Genomic DNA, 25,521 nt, shown 5'->3' with positions numbered 1-25,521 from the left:
ATTTTCTTTTTTCTTTTCGGATTTTTGAGACAGGGTCTCTCTGTGTAGCCTTGGCTGTCCCAGACTTGCTTTGTAGATCAGCCTGGCCTCGAACTCACAGAGATCCACCTGCCTCTGCTTCCCTGAGTGCTGGGATTAAAGGCGTGCGCCACCACACCCAGCTCATCTTATTTATTCTTCTACTTTTATTTTTGAGATAAAGTCTTGCTACACAGCCCAGCCCAGCCTTGAATTTGTGAAACTGTCCCTTTCGCTCTTAAGCGGCAGGATTGCAGGTGTGTGCCAACGCCCCTGGCAACCTGTGAGGGCTCTTAACTAAACCTAGAAGGGTGGCTGCATGGGCTGTCCAGCAACTGGGCATTTGTTGTGTCCATGAAGGGAGTAAGAAGAGCATCTGTTCCATTTGGACAGAGGGCAGCCTAGGAGATCTAGCTAGGCCTCTGGCTTAAGGCTCACTAGAGAAGTAAAGGTTCAACCAAATCTGGTGGGGCTGGAGAAGGGGAAGAGACCTGCTCAGTCCGAGGCACATGAGTCACCAAACCCAGTCTCCTGGCTTTTTTCTTTTCCTTTCTTTCTTTCTTTCTTTCTTTCTTTCTTTTTTTTTGGCTTTTCGAGACAGGTTCTCTCTGTGTAGCCTTGGCTGTCCTGGACTTGCTTTGTAGATCAGGCTGGCCTCGAACTCACAGCGATCTGCCTGCCTCTGCCTCCCAAGTGCTGGGATTAAAGGCGTGCACCACCACGCCTGGCTCCTGGCTTTTTTCTAATGGTCCTCAATATCAGCATTATTAATCTTAACTACCATTTATTGAAACCCCACTCAACCCCAGGGTTCAGTGCCTTTTCAGTGACCATCACCTATCCCCAGATGTGACTATGGCCACTTCTCAGCTTCAGGGATCATTTGACCAAATTCCTACCCAAAATGCTAAGATATCTCCAGACATTTCTTTATTTATTTAGACACAATGTCAGGTTGAGATCCAACTGAACTAATTGAGCCTGAGTTTGAACTCCTGACCTTCTAGTCTCCAGCATCCAAGTGTTGGGATTACAAGTGTGCAATTACCACACCCAGAATTTCCTGGTGTAGGGCTCAGGATGTTACCCCTAAGCTGGGCGTGGTGGCACACACCTTTAATTCCAGCACTTAGGAGGCAGAGGCAGAGGCAGAGGCAGAGGCAGGTGGGTCTCTGTGCATTCGTGACCAGCCTGGTCTACAAAGCGAGTCTAGGACAGCCAGGGCTACATAAAGAACCCTGTCTCAAAACCTTCCCCCCTCCCCGAAAAAAAAATTACCACAACATTAAGTTTGTTTAGGGGCTGGGAAGATAGCTTGTTGAGCAAGCATTATGACCTGAGTTCGAATCCCAGCACCCAAAGAGAAAACTAAATGTGTTTGTAACCTCAAAAGCTAGGAAAGAGGAAACATGCCTGGCTCCTTGACCAGCTAGGCCAGTCCAGTGCCTGAGTTCCAAATTCAGTGAGAAATTCTATCTCAAAAAATTAAGGGAGTGGCTTCCCTTTAATCCCAGCACTCGAGAGGCAGAGATCCCTGAGTTCAAGGCTAGCATGGTCTACAGAGAGAAACATTGTCTCAAAAAAGAAAAAAAAAAAAATAGCATGAGATTGGAGAAGGCATCCCATGTCCAATGTTGACCCCTGGCTTACACATGCACACACATGTACAAACATTAAAATTTTTGTTTAGTCTTAATTCAATCAGGTTTCCCTGGTAATGTCCTGTGGCTTTGAGTCGGGGGGATACTCCAGGTTCCAGGAGGTCAGGGCAAGTCAGGGACATCCTCCTGCCCTTTACCATCATGTCGGCCAAACTGCCGTCAGGAGACGCTTCCGCCCGATGCAGACATGGCCGCCACCAGCCACGCAGGATTGGCTCTAGCCGGAAACTCGACCGCCTCCTGGCAACAGGAGCGGCCTCCATTGGGCAGTTATAGAAGATGGCGGCGCCGGACCGCGTGCAGGACCCGTGCTTGGGGGCGGGGCCACAGGCGGAGAGCCGTCGGGTCATCACGTGGTCGGGGCGTATTTGTTTGCGGAAGTAGGAGGGCCGAGAAGTGCTGAGTAAGCCGAGGTGAGTGACGGCGCGGCGCGGGGCGGGGCCTGATGGCTCACCCCAAACCTTCCGGGTCCCCCTGACTCCTCTGTGGCTTCCTGGACGCTGCTTAAGACCGTCCGATTCTGAGGCTCGTCCTCCATTGACTCTTGCCTGACCCCCTGAGTGCCCCCCCCCCCGGCTTCTGTCCTTTGATCCTTTGGCGTCCCTAACTCCCACCTGGTGGCCGCATTCTCCTCGGTTGCCTCCCTTAGTTTTCCTAACTCCCTAAATCAACCCTTCTCCCAACCCAGAGTCCCGGCTTTCACCCTGGACTGCTCACTGTCTCCGGCTCTCTCTGCGCTTCTAAGTACTCCTAGTTTTCTTGCCTCGCTGCCCGATTTCTCTCATGCCAGCTGTTCCCTGCGTCTCTCCCTTCGCACCCCCCCCCCCCCATTTCTAACTCCCCGCTTATCTTCTCATGTGTCTCCGGTTTTCATCTGCTCCCACGTGTGTTCTTCCTAGTCTTTTAGCCCCCAATCCTGGGTTCACCTCCAGCTCCCACAGATGACCTGGAAGCTGGTGACAGGAAGCTTGTGACCCAGGTGACTATGTGACTAGACCAGGGATTGAGTGTGAAATAGGGCACACAAGGGCTCATGGACCCGTGCCTGTATTTTTAATGGGCTACTCACATGATCTCAAACAAATACCAGTCCATCTTCTCAGGCTCTCTCACCTCTTGCTAGGCCAACAGGATTGGGCAGGTTTGGTTTGGCAACGTTGAGGCTCCACCCTTGGGCGGGTGCAGTGATTTGGTTCCAGTCTCTGCCTTCATGTTTCTGGAGCTTGGAGGCCATGTTCTGTTCAAGGTCGCAGTTTTCTCACTGTGCCACATAGGACTGTTATTTCCTGCCCACTTATGACTGCCATGAGGCTCAATATTTGAATGTGAGGATGTAGCCGACAAAGCTTGGTGGCCAGTGTGGCCCTGCACAAGCCCATGGTGGGTAGGGAAAGGAATGGGTGATAGGGAGACAGGAGCGGAAGTGCATCTCCTTTTGTTCATGTTCTCAGTGTTTATTAATCGCCCCTGACAACTAGGCCCTTCTTGTTTGTGTTAGCTCACTATTCATTCCTTTTCCATTGGGCAAATATTGACGTAGCTAGCACCGTTTCCACATAGCACCAGGAAGAGAGGCCAGTGACCTCCCTTGCCAGGGCCATGCTAATAAGCTTGGAGCTAGATTTTCAGTGTTTAGGGTCCTCGATTTATTATATTTTAAAAAGATTAGCGGGCATGGTGGTGCATGCCTTTAATCCCAGCATTCAGGAGGCAGAGGCAGGTGGATTGCTGTGAGTTCGAGGCCAGCCTGGTCTACAAAGTGAGTTCAGGACAGCCAAGGTTACACAGAGAGACCCTGTCTCGAAAACCTAGAAAAAAAAAAAAGTTTAGCCAGGTGCGGTGGCACATGCCTGTAGTCCCAGCACTTGGGAGGCAGAGGCAGATCTCTGTGAGTTCAAGGCTAGCCTGGTTTAGAGAGAGAGAGAGAGAGAGAGAGAGATTCTTTTATTTTATGCACATGAGTGTTTTGCCTGCGTCTGTATAAGTACACTCCATGTATGTCCGGTGTGTTGGGGGCAGAATAGGGTGCTGGATCCCCTGGAACTGAAGTTCAGAAGGTGTTAACTGCGATGTGGGTGCTGGTCCTCTTGGAAAGATGCACATGCTCTTACCTTCTGAGTCATCTCTCCAGCCCTGAGGATTCCCAGTTACTAATGCATTGACTTGATTTTTGGAGTTGACAGTGTTACAAGAAGGTCTGTAGTTAGTAGAAATTGCACTTTGAATTTTGTTCTTTTTCCTGAGTGAGTGTTATGTGACTTGATCCTGTCCATGCTGGACAGTGGCAATGACCTGCTCTCAGGCAGCTATGGAACCCAAGGAAAAATGGCAGACGCCATTCCATGTCCCGTGTGGCTATATCACATTGGTCATCGGGTAGATGCTTTCCCTGCCTTTCTTTCTGTGCCCTGTCGAAAGTCAGGGGATCTGTGCCCTAGTGTGACACCAGCCATGTGACTGTCATGTCGTCCAAGAGTTCCTACGGTTGGCTCAGTGCCCAGGCATTTCCTCTTTCTTCTCTGAGTGACTTTGCTTGTTAAATGTGAGTATTATGGTAGCATGCTTAAGAGGGAGTTTCCTATTCGCCCAGCAAAGTGTTGTCACCAAGGTACAGTGAAAGGAGTTACTGGAACACGGTGTTTGCATATGTGTGTGTACCTCTGCACTTAAACACTCTGTGAATGTACACGAGTAACTGTGGAGGGCATGTCCTCCTGGACAGCATGCGCAGATATGAAAGCTGCAGGAAGGAAATCAAGAGTGACAGCAGGCCTCGTGCCTGGATTGGACCTCGTGCTCGGAGCCATGGGGGTGGAGGTGTGGGCAGGGAGAGGTGTCAGCTGTTCAGGAGGATGGCGACATCAGTGGCAATCAGCAGGCAGTGCTGTGTGTTTGGGTGTTCCTGGAAGCCCCTACAGGCACCATCTAGATCTGCTCTGATGCTTTGGCCTGGTTCTCCCCCGTCCATGGTTGTCTGGGTCAGGGAGCCCCATCGCTAGAGAGCTTTCATGGCAGGCTAAAAATGAACTTGGTTGTTGGTACCCTCTGGGTACCAAGCTGAGGAGGACCCAGGCTACCACCCACTGACACTCCCAAGACCCAGCAGTGCTGGAGGAAGGGCCTTCAGGCAGGTGGGCAGGTACTCCTTGGAAGAAAGCAGGAGGCTGGATTCACCTGCCTTGCTTTGTGGGGTGAGGGTGGGACCCCTATTCACCTGCCTCAGGGATGCCAGCTGGTGGCTCACAGACGTTCATTCATTTGCTCCTGTTTCCCCACTGATTTGTTCGCTTACTGTTTATCAACAGCTGCTGGAAGTGGGTGCCATGCACTTTAAGAAGCAATAAGAGACGTGTCGTGGTGGTCCCTTGTGCAGAGGAGAAAGGCTGGGGGAAGAAAAGAGGGCTTTCTGGAGAAGGTGGCCCCCAAACTGGGTCTTGAGAGACAAGAAAGGAAAGGTTTATTTGAGTGCATGCCCCTCATCTATCATGAGAGAGATGTTAAGTGGAGCTAGGGGTAGTGCAAGCCTGGGAATAAAGGTGCAGGGTGCCAGGGCCCACTGAGGCACAGATGTGATGAAGGACTAGAGTAGGGCCAGAGGGCTGGAGTGTAGGCAGGGCCTCTTCTGGGCACTCTGGCATGCGCTCTGCAGTTTGGGCTTTCTCTGAAGTATGGGAGATCCACGGGACATACAGTCCACAGGAAGGTGTGGTCCTTCTGCAGGGAGGTGCCAGTTTGTAGTCTACAAGCAGATGAGCACAGAAGAGCCACGTGGGTAAGACTGGACCAGGACCTGGGCTCTTGTGCCTCCATTCAGGAATGTGTTGAGTGCCAGCCTGCAGGGAGGGGCTTGTCCAGTGCTCACTTTGCCTTTAGAGCGACAGAGGGCCCAGAATGGTGAAGAGAGCCCTGGCATAGCATGGACCTTCACGGCTGAGGCAGATGCAGACCTCCTTTAGTCAGCCCAGATGACAGTGCTCGTCCACGGTGGCCATGCATACCTCTGTCCTCCCACCTGCTTCCTCTCCCCATGCACCTTGGCTGCCTTTCCCTAGAGCTTAAGTCCTGTCCTGCAGTGTCCTTCCCCAGTGACCATGCACACAGAGCAGAGCAGCGGACCCAAGCTGCCCCTTCTGGGACTCACTGCAGATCCTTCCAGGGTCCCTTCGGGGCTTTTGTTGGTTTTTCATTTCGGTGGCCAGAACGCATTCTCTTAGTTTTTCATCTGAACCCTCCATTGGAGGCCCTCCCTGGATGAAATCTCCCTGTCTGATGTGGAGGATACTAGTCTTTGGCCTTACTGTCTTCAGTTCCTCCCAGAGAGCCTCAGACCCCAGAAACTGTCTGTCTTCCAGAAACATATCAAGCAGGTACACAGGACCCCTGACAAGGAGTGGGTGGCAGAGACAAGGGGACAGGCCATAGATCTTGACCTTACGCTCAAGTGAACTGTCTGTTCCTTTCCACTTGTGATACTTACGCATGGACACTGGCAGTCTGTGTCAGGCGACCCCACCAAGGAGCCAGCTCTGTCGAGGAGCAGAAGGGACAGTTGTCAGCAGCAGAAAACAGATGTCATTGGAAGGTAGAAACTGTAGGAAGCAAGCCCAGAGCAGGGAAGGGAGGCCCCCAGCAGAGGATCCCTCACAGGCTCTGGTGGCAGCCTGTTCCCGGCCTGCGTTCTGCCATGTAGCTAGACTGGAAGGGCCCAGCTGGGCCCTGAGGTGGTAGGGCCAGGGGAGCAGGAGGTAACACACAGCTTCCCTTCGTTTTGTAGCATTCCTGGCTGGCCATGCCATGCTTGCTCCAGGATGTGGCCCACAGGTCCAAGGCGTTCATTTCCTCTCTTCCATCTAAAGAGAACAGTGGCTGCTGTTGGTATGTCACAGTGGCCTGGCATTCTGGCCTCTTCCTTAGTTACGTCACTGTGTCACGCTGGCCTCAGGAGGCTGGACAGAAGCCAGGCCTTTCAACATATGGGAGGTGTCTCTACCAGAGGGTGCTGGTGTGGGGACCTTCCTCTGAGTGAGGCTGCTGGTCCCACAGGCAAGTGGGCTTAGACCAGTGGGGCTCTTCGGTGTTCTCGAAGCCCTCCTCCATCCCTGGAGCACTTCCTGGCATGTGGCTTGGCCTCTGGCAAATCGGCATAAAACTGTAGCCCGATGCACAGCCCAGGGCTTGGCCTACACACTTGCTTTCCACAAAACCATTGTAGTTTTGTGTGCCACTGGAAAATCTAGAAAAGCAACAGTATTGCCCACGTAACCAGGCCCTTTACCTCTAGATATCCTGGTGTGCTTCTCTTATCTATGTCTTTTTTTAATTTTTGGATTTAATTTACTTTCTTATTTGTGTGGGGCGTGGGCACATTTGAAGGTCAGAGGACCATTCTGTGGAATTGGTTTGCTCCTTCCACCTTAACATGGGTTCTAAGACTTGAACTCAGGTCTCTAGGCTGGCACAGTAACTGCCTTTACCCAGTAAGCCATCTCACTAATCCTTTAAAAAAGAAAGAAAGAAAGACAAACAGACAATTGTGCAAAATATTTACTCAGTTGAGTTTTGTCATAAGAAAGCTGGGCACAGTGGTGTACACCTGTAATCCCAGCACTCAGGAGGCAGAAGCAGGCAGATCTCTGTGAGTTCAAGGCCAGCCTGGTTTACAAAGTGAGTCCAGGCAGCCAAGGCTACACAGAGAATCCTGTCTTGGGGGCAGGGAAACTTTTTTGTCACAAGAAACATGAATCAAGCCGTGCTTCATGCTGGGATGAGAGACTCACTGTGGGCCTAGCACTTATCTCTCTGTCAGCTGGGTGACCTTGTTCACATCATTTCGCCTTCCTGTTCCTTGGCTTCTTCCTATGTAAAGTGAGGCTAACTGCGTTGGAGGGTGGCTGTGCAGAAGGGGCGATGCGCGTGGCCAGGCTCCTAGGACAGGGCCCAGGGAGGCGCCAGGTAAGCCCAGTCTGACAGTCTGGGAGACAGTCCAGTCGGTAATGCATTTACCACAAGCGCAAGGACCTGAGTTCAATCCCCAATGGCGGTATATGCTTGCAATTCTGGAGCTGGAGAGGCCCCTGGAGCTTGTATGGCAGGCAGCCTAATTGGTTAACTCCAGGAGCCACCGAGAGAACTTATTTTTTTAAAAAGGTAGATGGCTCCTGGGAAATGGCACCTAAGGATGACCTCTGGCCCCTCATGCACACCTATACCCACACAGACATACATGTGCACCTGAAGATGCACACACCCCCGTAACCCACACAAAGAGGACTCGCTGGGGTGGAAAGGGTGAGGTCTTCATTGCTGTAGACAAGGTGTCATTCTGTAGTCCTCTCTGTCTGGAGCTCATGTGAGACCAGACTGGCCTCAGACCACGGCGAGCCAGCTGCTTCAGCTTCCCCGGGGCTGGGATTGTTAAGTGTGAGCCATTATGCCCCATCAGATTTTTTCTTTGAACATGATGGGGGACAGTAATATATCTCAGGGCATTTGCTGCCAAGCCTGACAGCTGAAGTTTGATTCTTGGGACCCACATGATGGCAGGATGTAGGTGCCATAGCACACTTGTTCCTGCCACTGTTACACACACCAAACACACTTTTACATGTAAGTGTGTATGTATGTATGCATGTGTGTGTGTATATTTGTCTCTGAGTGTGAGTGTGTGTGGGGCAAGATCCTCTTAAATCTACATTTTTAGCAAAAAATCCTGACCAAGGCTGCCCACATAGCCCAGTAGAGTGCTTGTTTTTTGTTTGTTTGTTTTTGAATGCTTGTTTTGTGTTCTGAGGCCATGGGATGGATCCCCAAGGATATACAAAAGGAGTTACTATTACAGTGAGTGTGTATATGATTTTTGTTATATTTTACCATTTGTGTGTGTGTGCACGTGCGCGTGTGTGCGTCCGTGGAGGCCAGAGGACAACATAAAGAAGTCAGTTCTCCCTTCCTTGTGAGTCTGGAAGGATCAACCTAGGTTGTCAGGTTTGGCTGCCAGCGCCTTACTATGCCAAGCCACCACCTTGTCACCCCAGCGGTCTTATGTCTAATCATAGCCACCACCTTGTCACCCCGCGGCCTTATGTCTAATCATAGCCTCACGTTGTCACCCCGCGGCCTTGTGTCTAATCATAGCCTCACGTCGTCTGTCCGCGCTCATTCGTCCTCTGTATCTGCTATTCTGATCTTTGATTTTTTAATTTAATTTTATTTTGGAGACAGGGTCTCTCTTTGTAGCCCTGGCTATTGTGGAACTCACTATGTAGACCAAGCTAGCCTTGAACTCATAGAGATCCACCTATCTTTGCCTCCTGAGTACTGGGATGTCCCATCACACCCAGCCATGGCTTTTGATCTGTACTGTTCTATTTCATGACTCAGTAGCCACTGTCCTGTTTTGTTTTGTTTTAATTTAGTCCCACGTATACATAATATTGTGTACATTTTTTTCTTAGTATCCTTTTATCAAGCCCCATATCTTACTGTTTTTAAGGTTCATTAATTTTCATTTTCTGTATATGGGTATTTTGCCTGCATGTCTGTCTGTGGACCATGTGAGTAGCCGGTATCTGTGGGGGACAAAAGAGGGTGCTGGGTCCTCTGGAACTGGAGTTGCAGATGATTGTGAGCTGCCATGTGGGTTTTGGGAACCCATCCAGATCCTCTAGCAGGGCAGCCAGTGCTCCTGGCCATCAAGCCGTCTCTCCAGCCTCTGTCTATCTTGGTTTGTCGAGACAGGCTCTTACTATAAAGTCAAACCTGGCCTGGAGCTTGTTGTGCTGCTTGGGCTGGCCACCTTTGTTTCCCCAGCACTGGAATTAGAGGTGTGGGCCACCATACTTGCCTGTCCCTGCGTTAAAGAAGACCAAGGCTTGCGTTCTTCTCCACCACATCTCACTATTGTCATAAAATCAAGGTGTTTCAAAGCTCCAGGATGTTTCCAGAGCTGTGTGGTCACACTCTCTAAGCCTTAGTTTCTTTATCTGTAAAATGGGGGAGTGCCCAAATGAAGGTAGCCAGGTACCAGGCTGGCCCCAAACTCTTTGTGGACCAGGACGCCCTTGAACTCCACCCCTGGAGTGGTGCTGGGATTACAGGTGTCCATCTCTATGCCCAGTTAATGCAGTGCTAGGGCTTGCACACTCTGGGCTTTGTACTTGCTAGATAAGCACTACACCAACAATGCCAGCCCTTGATGCCATTATTAAGTAGCACAAGGGTCGTCTGGACACAAGCACAGTGGAACCGTGACCATCTGATAACGAAGCAGGTGACCAATAGGTGATGTGTGTCATGTGGGCTCACTGGGGAGGCATGAGCATACACCTAGGTGAGACACAGCAGGACCGGCTGAGACTTCATCATGCGTTTGGAAGAACGTAATGTTTGCAGCTCTTTGAGTTACTCATTTCTGGAATTCTCCATGAGTGCTTTTCAGACAACAGCTGCTGAAACTGGAAAGTGAAGCCCCGAGGTGTGTTGTGACTTACCCTTGCTGGTTTTAGCTCACTCTGTACGCCTCTTGATTTGTCTCCAGTCCATCTCCAAGGTCAGTCCTCTTTTCCTACACTGGGCCAGAGCAGACCAAGACTGAGAACTAGTGTCCACCGCAGGTGCCGCCCTCCGTCAGGGCACCCATATTGCCATGCTCTGTTTGTGCTGTCTGACCTCCCCTTTCAGCAGGTGACACATTGACTCAGAGGTAGAGGGTGGGGGCCTCTCAGTGTGCTTTCTGGAAGCACATGAAAACACAGCTCTCTAACTCTGGGGCTCTGGGTTCCATCCCCAGCACACAGGAACACAGAGTCTAAGGCTCCAGACAATTTTGATAGCAGAAACTCTGACTTAATATGTAGTTTTTAAAACAACAACAACAACAAACCTCCCCCTTTCAGGGGTGGATGCTAAGGAGGTAGCCCAGTCATTCCAGTATGAGGACCCAAGCTGGGTTCATCCCAGCACCCATGTTTAAGAAGAGAAAAAAAAAGCTGGGCACAGTGGCACATACTTGGGATCTTGATGCTGGGAGGGCAGACAGGAACGATGCCTGGGGCTTGCTGGGTAGCCTGGCTATCCTACTTAGTGAGTTTCAGGTCATTGAGAAAGCCTGTCTCAACAACAAGGTGGAAAGCACCCAGAGGAAGATACCTGCAGCTGACCCTGGCCCCACGAGCATGTGCAGACATTCCCACACCCCTGTGTGCACACACATCCCCAAATGCACGATTGGTGTGTCTGAGCCTGCGAGTTCACTTTAATCCTGAGGATCTATTTCTGTGGTCACTTTTGGAGCTCTGTGTGAAACTGGTGACAGAGGGACAGTTACTCCCTGTCCCCTCCCCCAGTGGTGTGGCACAGTCTGGTGTATCATATCCAGGGGCTCTTAGCTTTGCCTGTGGAATTGGCATGCCCATGCTGAGCTCTGCCGTCTCCAGAATGTCATCTCTGATTTACGTGGGAGAAGCTGCGCAATTGGCTAGGCCTTGCTGCAAACACACATTCATATCTGCTGCCCTTACTGCCAGCACCAGTCCTCTGTCCTGTTCAGGGATGGTCCTGCCCTGGCCTGAGGGGTCTGGAACTTTCCATCAGACCTGCTAGTCTACTCAGGGCTGTTTCTCTTCTTTTCAGGTTCCCTCTGGTCCAGAATCAGGGCCCAGAGCTAGTGGGAAGTGACAGAGTGTCTGTGTAGCACACCTGTGAGGTAGGTATGGGAAACTGCATTTGACTAAGCAGACACCTCATTTTCTTCCAGAGCAAGAGAGCAGGCTGGGGCCCCCACCTGCCCCAGGGAGGATGCAGTTCTTCGGACGCCTGGTCAACACCCTCAGTAGCGTCACCAACTTGTTCTCAAACCCATTCCGGGTGAAGGATGTGTCCATGGCTGACTATGCCTCGAGCGAACGTGCTCGAGAGGAAGGGCAGTTGATCCTGTTCCATAATGCTTCCAGTCGCACCTGGGACTGCGTCCTGGTCAGCCCTAGGAGCCCACAGAGCGGCTTCCGGTAGGCGATGGTCAGAAGGGCCTGCACCGCTCCTTACATCCCCACCGCCCTCAGCCATATGATGTGGCCTCCTGAGAGTTCTATTACTGGAGGGAGGGGCTAGGAGGAGAAAAGCACTGGAGGGAGGGCCTAAGAGCAGAAAGCACGGGTCCTTTCCTGCGGCCTCACTCCTGTGGATGGTAAGAAGGAGGAAGGATGGGGAAGCTGAGATGGACCCACAGCAGTGGCCTTGAACTGGGTCTTCAGTGGTGTGACTCTTGTTGTCCGTGTCAGGTTCTAGACAGCTGCTGTGTAAGGGCTAGCACTAGGCGTGTTGCAACATCTTGGGCTCAGAAGGCTCGGGCAGGACTTCAGGGCAAGGCAGAGTGGGAAAAGGGAAAGTTCGCAAGCTCAGCCTCCATACTGAGGGTCTGGTGGAGCTGAGCTGGCTGATGTCAAGGTGGACTTACACTGATGCTCTTTCTTCTTGCTCTTCTGTCTGGCTAGCCCATCATCTACCTGTTCACAGGAGCCCTGGGGCTGGGCCCCCCTGGCCCTGTGAGATGACACACATGGTCTATGTCTTTAAGGCACATGCAGACTGGTGAAGGAAGCCACAAGTACATAGACCTGCTAACAGATCCCCTTTCACCAAAGAATGGCAACCAGAAACTGGACCACTGTGCTCACTGCTTTTGTATTTCTCATCCTTTTTTTTTTTTTAAGACAGGGTCTTATTATATAGTGCTGCCTGACCTGGAATTCACTATGTAGACCAGGCTGGTCTCAAACTTAGAGATCCACCTGCCACTGTTGGAATTAAATGCTTGAATTACCATGCCATTGTTTGTGTGTGTGTGTGTGTGTGTGTGTGTGTGTGTGTAGAAGATGGTGCTAGATTCCCTTGGAGCTGGAATTACGGGCATTTGTGATCCACCTTATAAGGGTGGTGCTGAGAACTGAACTCTGGTCCTCTTTCAGAGCACCAAGAGCTTTTAAACTCTAAGCTATCTCTCCAGCATCCTTGTATTGGGTTTACTGGGTAGAGGCTTCTTCCCAAGGTTAATTTTCTTTCTTCTCTGTGGAGCTGTCACTATGTTATCCTTGGCTTCCATGTTGACAAGCTGGCTGTCACACTGTGGTTACCCTCTGCCATGTTGACTACCCCCTTACGTCGTGGGCACACATCCATTTCTGCTGTCGTGTGTTCAACAGTGCCTCAGTGACAGTTTCTGCTTTGTAACAAAGCACCCCAGCATGTAGTGGCCTAAAACAGTACTGATTCATTTAGCCTAAAAGTCTGTGAGCTGAGCAGAGCTCAGTGGCAAGGGCTTAGTCCTCTGCAGGGCGCCCCTGGTGTGGCTTGGCTGCACTTACCTCATCGAAAGTCTCAGTCTGGCGGCTTGGTGCTAGCACTTGGCTGTGAGTTCATCCAGGTCCAGAGCTCTCTACCACTGCTCCATCTCCCTGTGGCATGCTGGCCAGGTTCCGAGAGAGATGCAGAAGCTTTCAGTGTCTTCAGGCCTCTGTGGAGACATTGGGACAGCTCTGCTTTTGCTTGTCATAGTGGTAAAGCAGTTAGCCAGCCTGTTTGCAGAGCAGAGCAATCCATATCCTGGTGGCTTGGTGACGGGCACACCAGAGGACTTGGGTCCCTGTTTTGTAGCCTGCACATGGCATAGGTATGGATTGATGTTTTGTTATTTAGTAGATTTATTTATGGGCCAGTGGGTAAAGTCCCTTAAATAAACCCTCACGGTGTGAATTCAACATACAAATAAAGACACGTGAAAAAATATTTTTCCAAAAAAGGTTTTTTTTTTTGTATGTTTAAGAAGACAGTCTTCAAGAATCACTTCCTTCAACAATGTGAGTTCAAGGGATCAAGCTCAGGTCTTCAGGCGTGGCAGCCAGCACCTTTACCCACTGAGCCATCTTGCCTGCCTTATTTTTATTTTATCTTTTGAGACAGGGTCTCAGACTGTTGCCCTGAAACTTCCTGTGAGGCCCAGGCTGTCCTCACACTCAAAGCAGTTCCCTGTGTCAACCTTCTGAGTGTTGGGATTGTAGGCATGTGCCATCATGCCCAGCTTTGGCATTTAAACTTTTTGTCTTGTTTTTATAGATTCAGAGGATATAGTAAATCAGCAGGTTTGTAAATATTCATCTTTTTAAAAAAGATTTATTTATTATTTACATAATAATATCCCTGCCTGCATGCATGCATGCCACAAGAGGGCACCAGATCTCATTATAGATGGTTTGAGCCACCATGTGGTTGCTGGGAATTGAACTCGGGATCTTTGAAAGAACAGCCAGTGTTCTTTTTTTTTGTTTTGTTTTTTTTTTTTTTTCGAGACAGGGTTTCTCTGTGTAGCCTTGGCCATCCTGGACTCACTTTGTAGACCAGGCTGGCCTCGAACTCACAGCGATCCGCCTGCCTCTGCCTCCCGAGTGCTGGGATTAAAGGCGTGCGCCACCACGCCCGGCTTCAGCCAGTGTTCTTAACCTCTGAGTCATCTCTCCAGACAGACATTCATCTTTCAAATAAGACTTCCATCTAGTTTTTGTTTTTGTTTTCCTGCTCTCATGATGGTTTATGCCTCTTCCCTGCTTTCCTGTAGTTCCCAGTGTGTGTGTGTGTGTGTGTGTGTGTGTGTGTGTGTGTGTGTGTACGCGCGCGCCCATGCATGTGTGTGCATGTGCCTGTGTGTGTGTGTGTGTAACCCTGCATATTTTCTGCGAACTTTCCTTCCCATTCACTAGTTTTCTCTTCGACACTGTCCAGTCTGCTGTTTTTCCTGGCTATAGAGCCCTTAACTTCAGCCTTTAAGACAGTGTCTCATGTACCCCAGGCTGGCCTCAAGCTTGTCACGTAGCTTAGGATGACACCGAACTTCGCACCCTCCTTCATCACAGACACTGTTCTAAACAGACCAAATAAGGGTGCTCCTAAGCATGAGCCCACAGCTTGCTCCTGCTGCTGTGCTCTAGATTGCAGTGCCATACCCCAGCAGCATCTTAGGGAGAGGGCGGAGGCCTGTCTTTCCTCTTCCTGTGCTCTGTGCTGCTGGTCGCGTCTTCTTAGCATGTCTTTTCAATCCTTCATGTTGCTGCCCTCGCCTAGAAGAACAGGTGTCCGAGCTGTGTAAATTAACAACAACAACAACAGTGCTGCTTAGTTCTTCTAGTTGCCCTGATGAGAATCTCGCCTCCTCTGGGCACTGCTTGTCCTAGGGCCAGCTGGCTTCTGTGCTTGCAGAGGTGTGAGACAAAGCCCAGGCTGCTGATCCATGGTCATAGCTCTAGGTCACAGTGTGTAATTGCCCAGCTTTGTGACTGTGTCACATTGCTTTCCTGCCATCCTCACAGGAGTGCTTTAGTCACAACTTCACGTTTCTTAGTCTCAGATGGGCTCAGAGAGGGTAAGGGACCTACCAAAGTTACACAGCAACGTCATAGCAGAACTAGACTCAAACCCAACTCTTTTTTTGTTTTGTTTTGTGTTTTGAGACAAGGTTTCTGTGTGTAGACTTGGCTGTCCTGGACTCACTTTGTAGACCAGGCTGGCCTCAAACTCACAGCGAGCTGCCTGTCTCTGCCTCCTGTGTGCTGGGATTAAAGGCATGCGCCACCACGCCCTGCTAAACCCAACTCTTTTTAAGTAAGCAGACCTTCATTTCTAGTTAGAAAGATAATGCATATGCTGACTAGAGAAGTTTAGATATAGGAGAAACGGGTAGAAAGTTTCTATTTAGTCTGCTTCTGCACACATTTTGACATGTCTCTTCACTGCCCTTCTTGCATAGTTAAGATCACTTTGTGTTATATATTATTTGTATCTTGCTTTTTCACTTGGTACAAAATGAACATCTTCCTACTCTTTTTTTTTTAACTTTATCATGTTTTTGTTTATTTTGCATGTCCCCATGTCATAGTGTATAGTGGAGATTAGAGGGCAACTGTTGGGAGTCACTCCCTTCTCCCATGTGTGTCCTTGAGATGGAACTGAAGTGGCAGCAGCTGCCTTTAGCCACTTAAGGGTGGTGTTGGAGGAAGAGGATCAGCTGCAGCCTGGGGCAGAGGGTGGTCTGTTTGGGGGTGGCCCGTGGTCTGATTATGCTGGGCACTGCCCCTCCGCTGGCCCAGCTTCTGGCCCCATGACTGACCTCAGTGGCCTCTGTCTTCCTGGCGGCAGACTCTTCCAGCTGGAGTCGGAGGCAGACGCCCTGGTGAACTTCCAGCAATATTCGGCCCAGCTGCCCCCCTTCTATGAGAGCTCCATGCAGGTCCTGCATGTGGAGGTGCTGCAGCGCCTGACCGACCTCACCCGCAACCACCCCAGCTGGACAGTGACGCACCTGGCGGTGGAGCTGGGCATTCGGGAGTGCTTCCACCACAGCCGCATCATCAGGTGGGCACTGGGGCCTTGAGGGTGTGCATGTGGCATAGGGGGCTGGAGGCACTGGAGCGTGGTGCCGGATGTCGTTAGCCCGTGGAACACACATGCCGCATGCCGGAGTGGAGTCTCCACACACCGCCTTTGTTCTTTCCATGGCTTGGGTGAGAAAGGAACGACATTGTCCTGGCTTAATAACCCTAGAATGCTAATTAAACTCGGGGAAATACAGACATTGAATTCTTCCAATTGCTCTATCATCTCAAAGACAGGCTATGGGACCTGGGCATGGCCAGGACAAGGCTGTATCAGCAAATTCCCCAAAGAGGTCACCATGGCTACTTTTATAAGTCATTGGTAGGCTATCCCATATTTCTCTGTTCAATGCCTGGGCTCTAGCTAAAACCTCACCAAGCTGGGCTTGGTGATGCCATACTTTTAGTCCCAGCACTTAGGAGGCAGAGGTGGGCAAAACTGTGAGTTCAAGGCCAGTCTGGTCTACAGAGTGAGCCCTTATTTCAAAAAACAAAAAACGTCTCTCTGAGCTTGGCTGCTCCCAGGCATGACCTTGGACACCATGGTACCCCATCTCACAGCAGTTTTTGAAGTATCGAGGTTCGGAACATTGCTCGAGCCACTGAAGTTTCTGTCCTGTGCACCCCTTCTCTGGGTCATCCTATTGTCTCCTCATGCTGGCATTGTCCTAGGGCCTATCTCCCCACGGGTGAGCAGAATGCACTGCTTTAGTCACCCGGGGACCTCCAAGTCTTGCTGCGTCCTGCCTCTGCACTTGGGCTTCTCGGCACCCCTGCCATAACACTTCCCTCTCACTGCCCCCCCAACACCCCCGACAGCTGTGCCAACAGCACAGAGAATGAGGAGGGCTGTACTCCACTACATCTGGCCTGCCGCAAGGGTGACAGTGAGATCCTGGTGGAGTTGGTACAGTACTGCCATGCCCAGATGGATGTCACCGACAACAAAGGAGAGACTGCCTTCCATTACGCTGTGCAAGGGGACAATTCCCAGGTGTTGCAGGTGAGTGATGGGCAGTGGACCGAGCAACCAAGCGTCTATTTGTGCCCAAAACTAGCTTTGGGGCCTTATGTTCATAGGTCTTTCTTTAGCTAGGTGGTAAGTGGCACCACCACTTCCAACTCATCCATTTTGATCCCCGAGGTCCAAGTTCCTTCAGCACCCCACTCTCCCAATCAGATACCCCTACCCCGTGACACTTAGAGGGAGACATATCTTTGGCCATGGAAGTTCTCCAACTCAGTGAGCTGAGCTCTGTGGTAACTCCAGTCAGGCATGGAGCTCAGCAACTGCCCAGAGCCGGCCCCTGGACTAGGGGCATCAGGTCAACCCCTGCCTAGAGGGCTCAAGGTGCAGTGAGACCTGACCTAATTTATGGACTCTCATGCCAAGCCAAACTGCCCCAATTCATGGAGGTATTTGTGCCAGAGGTACTGCTGTTGATTCTTTAAGCACTAAAAAGCATTGTAATTTTCAATGTGTTATTTTGTGTGTATGGATTTTGTCTGCATGTATATCTATGCACACTGTGTGTGCAGTACCCACAGAGGCCAAAAAAGGATGCCAAATCTCCTGAAGTTGGAGTCAAGCAGTTGTGTGGGTTCAAACCTCTGCCCTCAGCCAGGGCGCTTTCCCCTGAGCCACCTTTCCAGCCCCAGATGTTTTAAAATCATGGTTAAGTAGATGGAATGCTGTTGAGAATCCACTGTTAGGTTGAAAGGAAAGGCTCACTCTCAGCTTGTTTCATTGTCGAGAATGACCAGGTTGAGCTGCCGGTTCTGCCCTCTGGCATCAGGATTGTTCTAGAAAACAGAGATCTGTATAATGCAGAGCAGTCTAGTGCTGCCTGGAGGAGGAGGAGGAAGAGGAGGAGGAGAAGGGAGGAGGAAGGTATGGCTGGCCAGGGCTCCTGAATCATACTTGTCCTCTGATTATGCTGCCTTGTGCCTGCACCCAGTGGCTCCTGTTCTAGTCAGTTTTCCAAATGCTCCCCTGGGTTAGAGCACTGTTGTCTTTTTCTCACACAAGAAACTGAGGTTCAGTAGAAGCAAAAAAACGTGAGGACCACCAAGCCGTGGCTGGGGTGGGCTGGCTTAGGCTTTCCCTGTGTTGCCGGCCCCTTTCCCTGCCGCTGGGTTCCCAACCTTCCTCATGTCACAGCCGGACCCAGTAGTTATTACTAACCTCAGAGAGATGGCATTGAGCCCCAAGCGAGAGGACAGAATCCAGCTTCCCACTAGTGCCTTGGCTCTCTTGGTGCCTGTGGGTGTGTTTAAAATCTGGAGGAAAATCACATCTGTGTATAGACAATTTTTCCTCGTTGTTATTTCCTTTAAAAAAAAAAACACAATATAAACAACTGTTCAACTAGTGTTTACATTGTGTTAGGTAGTAGACGTCATCTAGAGATGATTGCAGGTACTGAGGGGCATGCAGATGTGATCTCAGCTATCTAGGATGCCAAGGCAGTTCTAGTCCAGCTTGGGTGACATAGTGGGTCCCTTATAACAAGGTACACGGGAGGATATTTGTGAGCTCTTTGCAAAATAACCATTTCATACAGAAGACGTGAGTACCTTAGGATTTGGGTAGGCAGGAAGGGGCAGTACAGGGGACTGGACTCCGCAGCTTATGCACGCCAGGCAAGCATTCTGCCACTTGGCCACGTTGAATTGCTGTTACACTTCTAGATCACAGTCCATCAATGCGGAAGGGCAGGGCAGGAGCTCCAGCAAGGACTGAAGCAGAAACCATGAAGGATGCTGCTCTCTGGCTTGCTCACTTGCTCCTCATGCCCGGCTTAGCTAGGTGTAAGATCAGCTGCCTAGGATTGGCACTACCCACAGCGGGCTGATAAGCAAGGCAGTCCCTTACAGATATGCCCACAGGCTAATACGACCCAGACCATCGCTCAGCTGAGGCTTCTCCTCTCACAGGACTCTAGGCTATGACATCTGGTGCGAAGCAAGAGTCACTCCAACTAGAAAACTTATAGCTCTTTTTATACAGGGTCTCATGTATCTCAGGCTGGCCTGGAACTCACTGTGTAGTCTAGACTATCTTTGAACTCGACTGCCTCAGTCTCCCCAGTACTGGGATTATAGGCATGTGCTGCCACGCCTGAGTTGAGATCCTTTGGTTCACATGAGCCACAGTCAGGCCAGATTCACACCCCACAAACCGACCTCACTGGTCAGGCTTTCTTGTCATCTCTGAGACCATTCATGCCCTCCTGCTCTCTATCCTCATGGGGTCAAATGTCCGTTCCCTTTGGTGTCTAGAGGAAGATGGTCCCTGGAGGCTAGAGAAGGGAGTGGGGGGCTTACCTGTGTTGTCCTGTCAGCTCCTAGGAAAGAACGCCTCAGCTGGCCTGAACCAGGCGAACAACCAAGGGCTAACTCCACTGCACCTGGCTTGCCAGATGGGGAAGCAGGAGATGGTGCGTGTGCTGCTGCTCTGCAATGCCCGCTGCAACGTCATGGGACCTGGTGGCTTCCCCATCCACACAGCTATGAAGTTCTCGCAGAAGGGGTAAGCCTCGCCACCACATGACCCCACCACCCTGCAGGGCCCAGGGAGGAGGCCGAGGTTCCTTAAGCTTCATCAGCTAACCAATCAAGCACACGGCCTCAAGAAAGCACTCGATGCTATCACGTGGTAGCCACACCCCCAAGTCCACAAACCATGTGCAGAGAATAGACCCTTTAGAGTTCTGCACTAATATTCCCAGGTTTCTGACCATGAGCCTTTGCTCCCCTATGATTATGTGCCTGTTCTCAAGTCTGCTGCAGACCTGAGGCTTGGAGGCTCTGCAGCACTCAGCTCCTGTGCTTGATAAAGCTCCAAGGATGTAGCCTGGTGGTCCAAAGCCCTGCCTGTCCAGCACATTGCTTTGCCCCAGCTGGTAGCACTGCAGGACATTCTATAGTCCCTTTAACAGCTATGAATGCCCACCTCTGTCAGACCTGCCTCAGCATCCTGAATGTTGGGATTACAAATATTATCCCAACCATGCCCTTCCTTGACTGTAGTTTTCAGTTTTACCCCAGCATTTATAGGTTGCCTTTTCATTATGTTGGCCATTTCACTTGTGTATCAGTTTTTAAAAATGACTTATTATTTATACAGTATTCTGCTCCCATGTGTGCCTGTACGCCAGTAGAGGGCACCTGATCTCATTATAGATGGTTGTGAGCCATCATGTGGTTTCTGGGAATTGAACTCAGGACCTTTGCAAGAACTAACAGTGCTCTTAGCCTCTGAGCCATCTTTCCAGCTCTATGTATCAATTTTTCAGTTTAAGATAATTTGTTTATTCATAGCTGCCTTGGTATGCTAAGAAGCCATTGCCGGGCCAGCTAGCTGGTCAGTAGGAAGAGCCGCTAGCAGTGTCCCCCCACTGTCCGGCTGCTCCCCCTCCCCAGGTGTGCTGAGATGATTATCAGCATGGACAGCAACCAGATCCACAGCAAGGACCCTCGCTATGGAGCCAGCCCGCTCCACTGGGCCAAGAACGCCGAGGTAGGCAGAGTCAGGGTGAGGGGCAGGGCAGGTCCAGAGGAGGCTCCTGGGAGAATGACAGTGGCACCTGGGGACAAGTCTCACAAGGGTGCATGGGCAGACAAGCACTGTCCTGCTGCTCACTGGCTGGTGGTCTTGATTCCTTTGTTCATGACATGGGGGAGGAGGAGGGTTCCTGCTGCCTGACTTTGGAAGTATTGGGAAGTTAGCAAGGTACTGTGTGGGAAACTGTGCCTCACACATAGAAGGTGGCAGTGGTGATATGGCCACTGGGCACAGCATCCCCACAGAGAGCCTAGTGGCCACCTAGGCTGAGTCTCTCATGAAGCTCTTCAGTGGCTCTGTCCTCCTGAGAGGATGCCAAGGTAGCCCATCTTGGCAACACACATGCCTGCAACACCATGGCCTGCATTTACATATGACGGGCAAGAGGGCAAGGCCTCTACCTTTGTGAGGCACCAGCTTGTTCAGATGTGTTCCTTCATTGCTACATCTGTGAAGTATGACAGCGTATCCCATGTCAGGACTGAGGTGCTGGGGCTGCAGTGACTGATCAGGTTCAGGCTGCAGGAAGGCTAGTGGGACATTGGGCCCAGCACTGTCCTCCCACTGTCTTGCAGTTCAAAATGAGCCAGGATACCATGCAAAGGCCCTGGAACACATCCTGTGGTCAACCTCAGGGAGTTGGTGCTTGTGGGACAGGGCCCAGAGAAGCCTCTGTAGCTCTAGGAAAGGGCCAGAAACTTCTAGAATCAGTCTTCACCTAATTCCCACCTGGTTCCCGGGGAGCTGGCATGTGGGGGTTAAGGTCTAGGGTCACGCCTAGAACTGGGGCCTGCCTCTGGACTTCTCTTTGCTAATACTGGAATATTGCTCAGGGAGGGTGCCCCTGACAGCCCATCTGGTTTGTGTCCCTAGATGGCCCGAATGCTGCTGAAGCGGGGCTGTGACGTGGACAGCACAAGTGCCACAGGGAACACGCCCCTGCACGTGGCGGTGATGCGCAACCGCTTTGACTGTGTCATGGTGCTGCTGACCTATGGGGCCAACGCAGGCGCCCGCGGAGAACATGGGAACACACCGCTGCACCTGGCCATGTCGGTAAGCCTGCGGCCATGTGGCCTCCCTGCAGCTCCCCAGGGGTGTAGGGGCACCATGCCTCAGCTCACCCTTCTTTCCTCAGCTGCTGTATCATCAGACATGCCTCCTCCCTTAGCCCAAAGTACAAGGGGGCAGTGTCGGTTTGTTAGGAGACATCTACGGTGTGATGAGACAGTAGTCTGAGCTTGTTCAGCCCATGGAGAGGAGAGCGCCATCTGCTGTCCGTCTAGTCTCAGATGAGGGTGCAGGAGGGGCCCTGAGCCTCCTTGGGAAGCAGTCAGCCACTTGAGGGACAGCCTGTTCGTACCATGCCTGTAGTGGGCACATTGCCCAAGAGGCTGCAACTCCAGTAAGACCAGGAGGGTTGTTCACAGACTGGACCCTTGGAAAAGTCTAGTTTAGCAATTCTCTAGTTTTCAAAGTCTGTTTGCTCCGTTTCTACCCTTGAAAAATAGCCAAGCTAAATATCTAGGCATGGTAGCATACTCCAGTAGTCAAAAGCAAAGGAGATCAAGACCACCTTCAGCTACAGTGTTCAAGGCCAGCCTGGACCACATAAGAGTCTAAAAACAAAACAAACACCAAGAAACAAAACAATTCAAAAAACCCCAAAGGCATGGTAGTGCACACTTGTAATTCAAGACTCTGGCAGCAGTAGGAGGCTTACTCAAGGCCAGCCTGGGCTACACAGCAAGACCAGCTCAAAACCAATAACCAGGGACATTCTCCCTCTTCCCCTCCCTCTCCCCTACCCTCCTTCTCCTCCTTCCTCCCTTCCCCTTCTCCCTCTGTGTGTGTATCTCCCTCTCCCCCCCCCCTTTCTTCCTCTCTCTCTCTCCCCCTTTTGTTGCTGTTTTGGTTTTTCAGGACAGGTTTTCTCTGTGTATCCCTGGCTGTCCTGGAACTTACTCTGTAGTCCAGGCTGGTCTCGAACTCAGAGATCCTGTGATCTGCCTCCCTAGGGCTGTACCTCACTGTCCAGCTATCAGTAACATTTCTATGAACAACTTTATTTTCCAAAGTAAAATTAATGAGTGAAAAGAGGTGGCATTATTGTACATTCTGTGAAACTTTTGTGGATCTTCATATGCAGAAAGCGCAGGGACCCTCATGTCTCCTGGGGTGTGTTAGGGTACTCAGCCTGGCCCCTGTATATGGCTGGGAAGTGCAGCCTTTTCAGATCCGTGCCAAGATGCTTCAGTGTTACGCCAGAACTCATCGGGTGGCAGCTTTGTCACACCGCTGCCTATGGCTTGTCCTGTACTTTGCAGGGAGTCCCTTACATACACATGACTTTGTGTTGATGTTGGAAGATGCTGATGCAGCGAATGTGTGGTAGAAAGCCTTCCAGTGTGCAGAAGTGGTGAAGCCCATCTTTTCGTACACAAATATGGGGAAATTGTGATTTTTTTCCTTGAAATTTAAATTTTATCATGGGCAAAAACTTTGTTATCAGCCAAGCATGGTGGCTCATGCCTTTAATCCCAGCACTGGGAGGCAGAGGCAAGATCACTGTGAGTTCGAGGCCAGTCTGGTCTACAACAATGAGTCCAGGACAGCCAAGGTTATACAGAGAAACCCTGTCTCGAAAAACAAAAAACAACAACAAAAAAATAAAACTAAAAAAAAGAAAGAAAAACAAAAAACAAAACCCCCCAAAATTATTTGCTTTCTTAAAGCAACAGGTTTATTACATTCATTTTGTTTTGTTTTATTTTGAGAGAAGAGCTTTCTATGCATCTCTGGCTGACCTGAAACTCACTATGTAGACCAGCCTGGCCTCAGACTCACAGAGATCCTCCTGACTCTGCCTCCAAGTGCTTGGCTGAAAGGCCTGCACCAGCATGCTGACATTGCATTCATTTCGAGACTATGCCTCCTTGGCGGCTACAGGTGAACACTCCTAGTTTATTTGGCAGTCCCGCCTACCTTTCAGTAACTAAAGCAGCTAGTTGACCTGGTAACGCACACAACTGTCTAATTCTTATCCAGGGCATATTGACTCTTACTGATGCATCCAGGCCATTCTTCAGTGAGGCTGTCTTTTCTTGTTTTTTTTTTTTTGGCGGGGGAGTGTATATCTGTGAAGAACAAAAGTCTGCAGGCTGGGAACTTGATTCTAGTGTTGCAGTGAGATGAGATCTGAGGCAGTGGCAGTTTCATCCACCATTATTTTTGAACTATCTTGTGTCAATCAGTGTGGTTCACAAGGCACATCATTTTTTTGGCATTATTGTGAAATCAGCTGTGACCTCATATACTGTCTGGAATGTTCTCCTGAACTCACAGGGCCCAGGTCTCTGAGAACTTTTGGTGTATTCTTGTTTCCTATGCTGTCACATATGTGCCATTTTCCCAGTTTTTGGTAAATTACCAGCCACTCTGACAGTTATATATTCAATTTCTTCTTCAAGTGAGTTTACTCTTTTCCCCGAAAACAAAGTCTTTGATTTGTAACCCAAACTGGCCTTGAAATTGTGGCAGTCCTCTACATAAGCCTCCCAAGTGCCAGGATTAGGTATGCACTCACACATTCAGCTGTTTAATCTTTTTTAAGATTTATTAAGCTGGACGTGGTGGCACATGCCTTTAATCTCAGCACTTGGGAGGCAGAGGCAGGCATATCGCTGTGAGTTCGAGTCTACATAGTAAGTCCAGGACAGCCAAGGCTACATGGTAAAACCCTATCTCAAAAAACCAAACCAAACCAAAACAAAACAAAACAAAAAAAACCCAAAACCAAAAAGATTTATTTATTTATTTATTGTATATGAGTGCTTTATCTGCAGAAAAGGGCATCAGACCACATTATAGAAGGTGTGAGCCACCATGTGGTTGCTGGGAATTGAACTCAGAACTTCTAGAAGAACAGGTGATACTCTTAACCACTGAGCCATCTCTCCAGCCCCATCAGCTGTTTATTTTTAAACACACTTAAATTTATTTGGAAGGCATTGCTATATCAAGCCCTTAAATGCAAATGTAAAAGGAAACCCAAAAAAGAGGACAGGGCTGACAAGAACACATATTTGCCTGGGCCTATGTAAGTTCAAATAGAACATGAACTACTTGGAAAAGAACATTCTAGATGCACTATTTCATTCTCTTGGCAAGAAAACCAGGCTCTTAGACTAGAGCATAGGCTTCCAGGAAGGCAGTACTTTGGTTTGTGCTTGCCTACCCATGGCGTTCTGGGGCAGGAAGCTACCCCCTTGAAGGCTGCCACTGGGGAGGGTCTTTGTAAGGCTGCCTGGAGTGGACAGGCAGGATGGCATTCTCAGTCCCCACTCACCCTGCACTGCTCCTGAGTGTTGTCAGTATTTGGCCTTTCTGTGTGTCCCCAGGTGCCTTTGTCATTGTTCTGTTGCTGTGAAGAAACAGCATGCCCAAGGCACCCGCTATAAAAGAAAGCATTGACTTGGGGCTTGCTTACAGTGTCAGAGGCTTAGCACCGTTATCACCATGGCAGAGAGCATGGCAGCAGGCCAGTGTGGTGCTGGAGAAGTAGGTGAGCGGTACATCCTCAACCACAAGCAGAGAGAGAGACCCGGGTCTAGCATAGGCTTTTAAAACCTCAAAGCCCACCCCAAGTGACACACATGGCCACACCTATTCCTGATCCTTCTAATCCTATCAAAGAGTTCTACTTCCTGGTGACTAAGCATTCAAACATATGAGCCTATGGGAGCCATTCTTGTTCAAACCACCACCCCAGGCCTCCTCCATTGGAAGTCCAAGTACATTGCTCCCTGTAAGGGAGAGCTGGGGTGAATCTTTGTGTGCCAAGTTCTGCACAGCTGGT

The 25,521-nt window shown here is 50.2% G+C and overlaps 1 protein-coding gene across 5 annotated transcripts in view; it reads left to right on the top strand.

Moving 5' to 3' along the window:
- The first annotated feature begins 2,024 nt into the window (after positions 1 to 2,024).
- Positions 2,025 to 25,521, top strand: part of Pla2g6 (phospholipase A2 group VI) — a 42,416-nt gene continuing 18,919 nt past the window's right edge. Inside the window, exons 1-9 of one of the 5 annotated variants that reach the window (XM_051159969.1) lie at positions 2,040 to 2,092; positions 2,579 to 2,658; positions 10,117 to 10,227; positions 11,434 to 11,683; positions 15,861 to 16,076; positions 16,916 to 17,099; positions 19,441 to 19,628; positions 20,522 to 20,618; positions 21,537 to 21,719. In XM_051159969.1, the coding sequence (XP_051015926.1) occupies positions 11,475 to 11,683; positions 15,861 to 16,076; positions 16,916 to 17,099; positions 19,441 to 19,628; positions 20,522 to 20,618; positions 21,537 to 21,719 (1,077 nt within the window). In that variant the 5' untranslated portion in view covers positions 2,040 to 2,092; positions 2,579 to 2,658; positions 10,117 to 10,227; positions 11,434 to 11,474. Of the gene's footprint in view, positions 2,093 to 2,578; positions 2,659 to 9,942; positions 10,228 to 11,433; positions 11,684 to 15,860; positions 16,077 to 16,915; positions 17,100 to 19,440; positions 19,629 to 20,521; positions 20,619 to 21,536; positions 21,720 to 25,521 lie in introns of those variants that run through there. The other 4 variants (XM_051159970.1, XM_051159968.1, XM_051159971.1 and 1 more) reach the window with 4 other exon arrangements.

This window comes from Acomys russatus, chromosome 17, assembly GCF_903995435.1.
Source record: "Acomys russatus chromosome 17, mAcoRus1.1, whole genome shotgun sequence".
NCBI lineage: Eukaryota > Metazoa > Chordata > Mammalia > Rodentia > Muridae > Acomys > Acomys russatus.
Note: the sequence above shows the minus strand (reverse complement) of the source record. Positions and strands in the feature narration are given on the sequence as shown.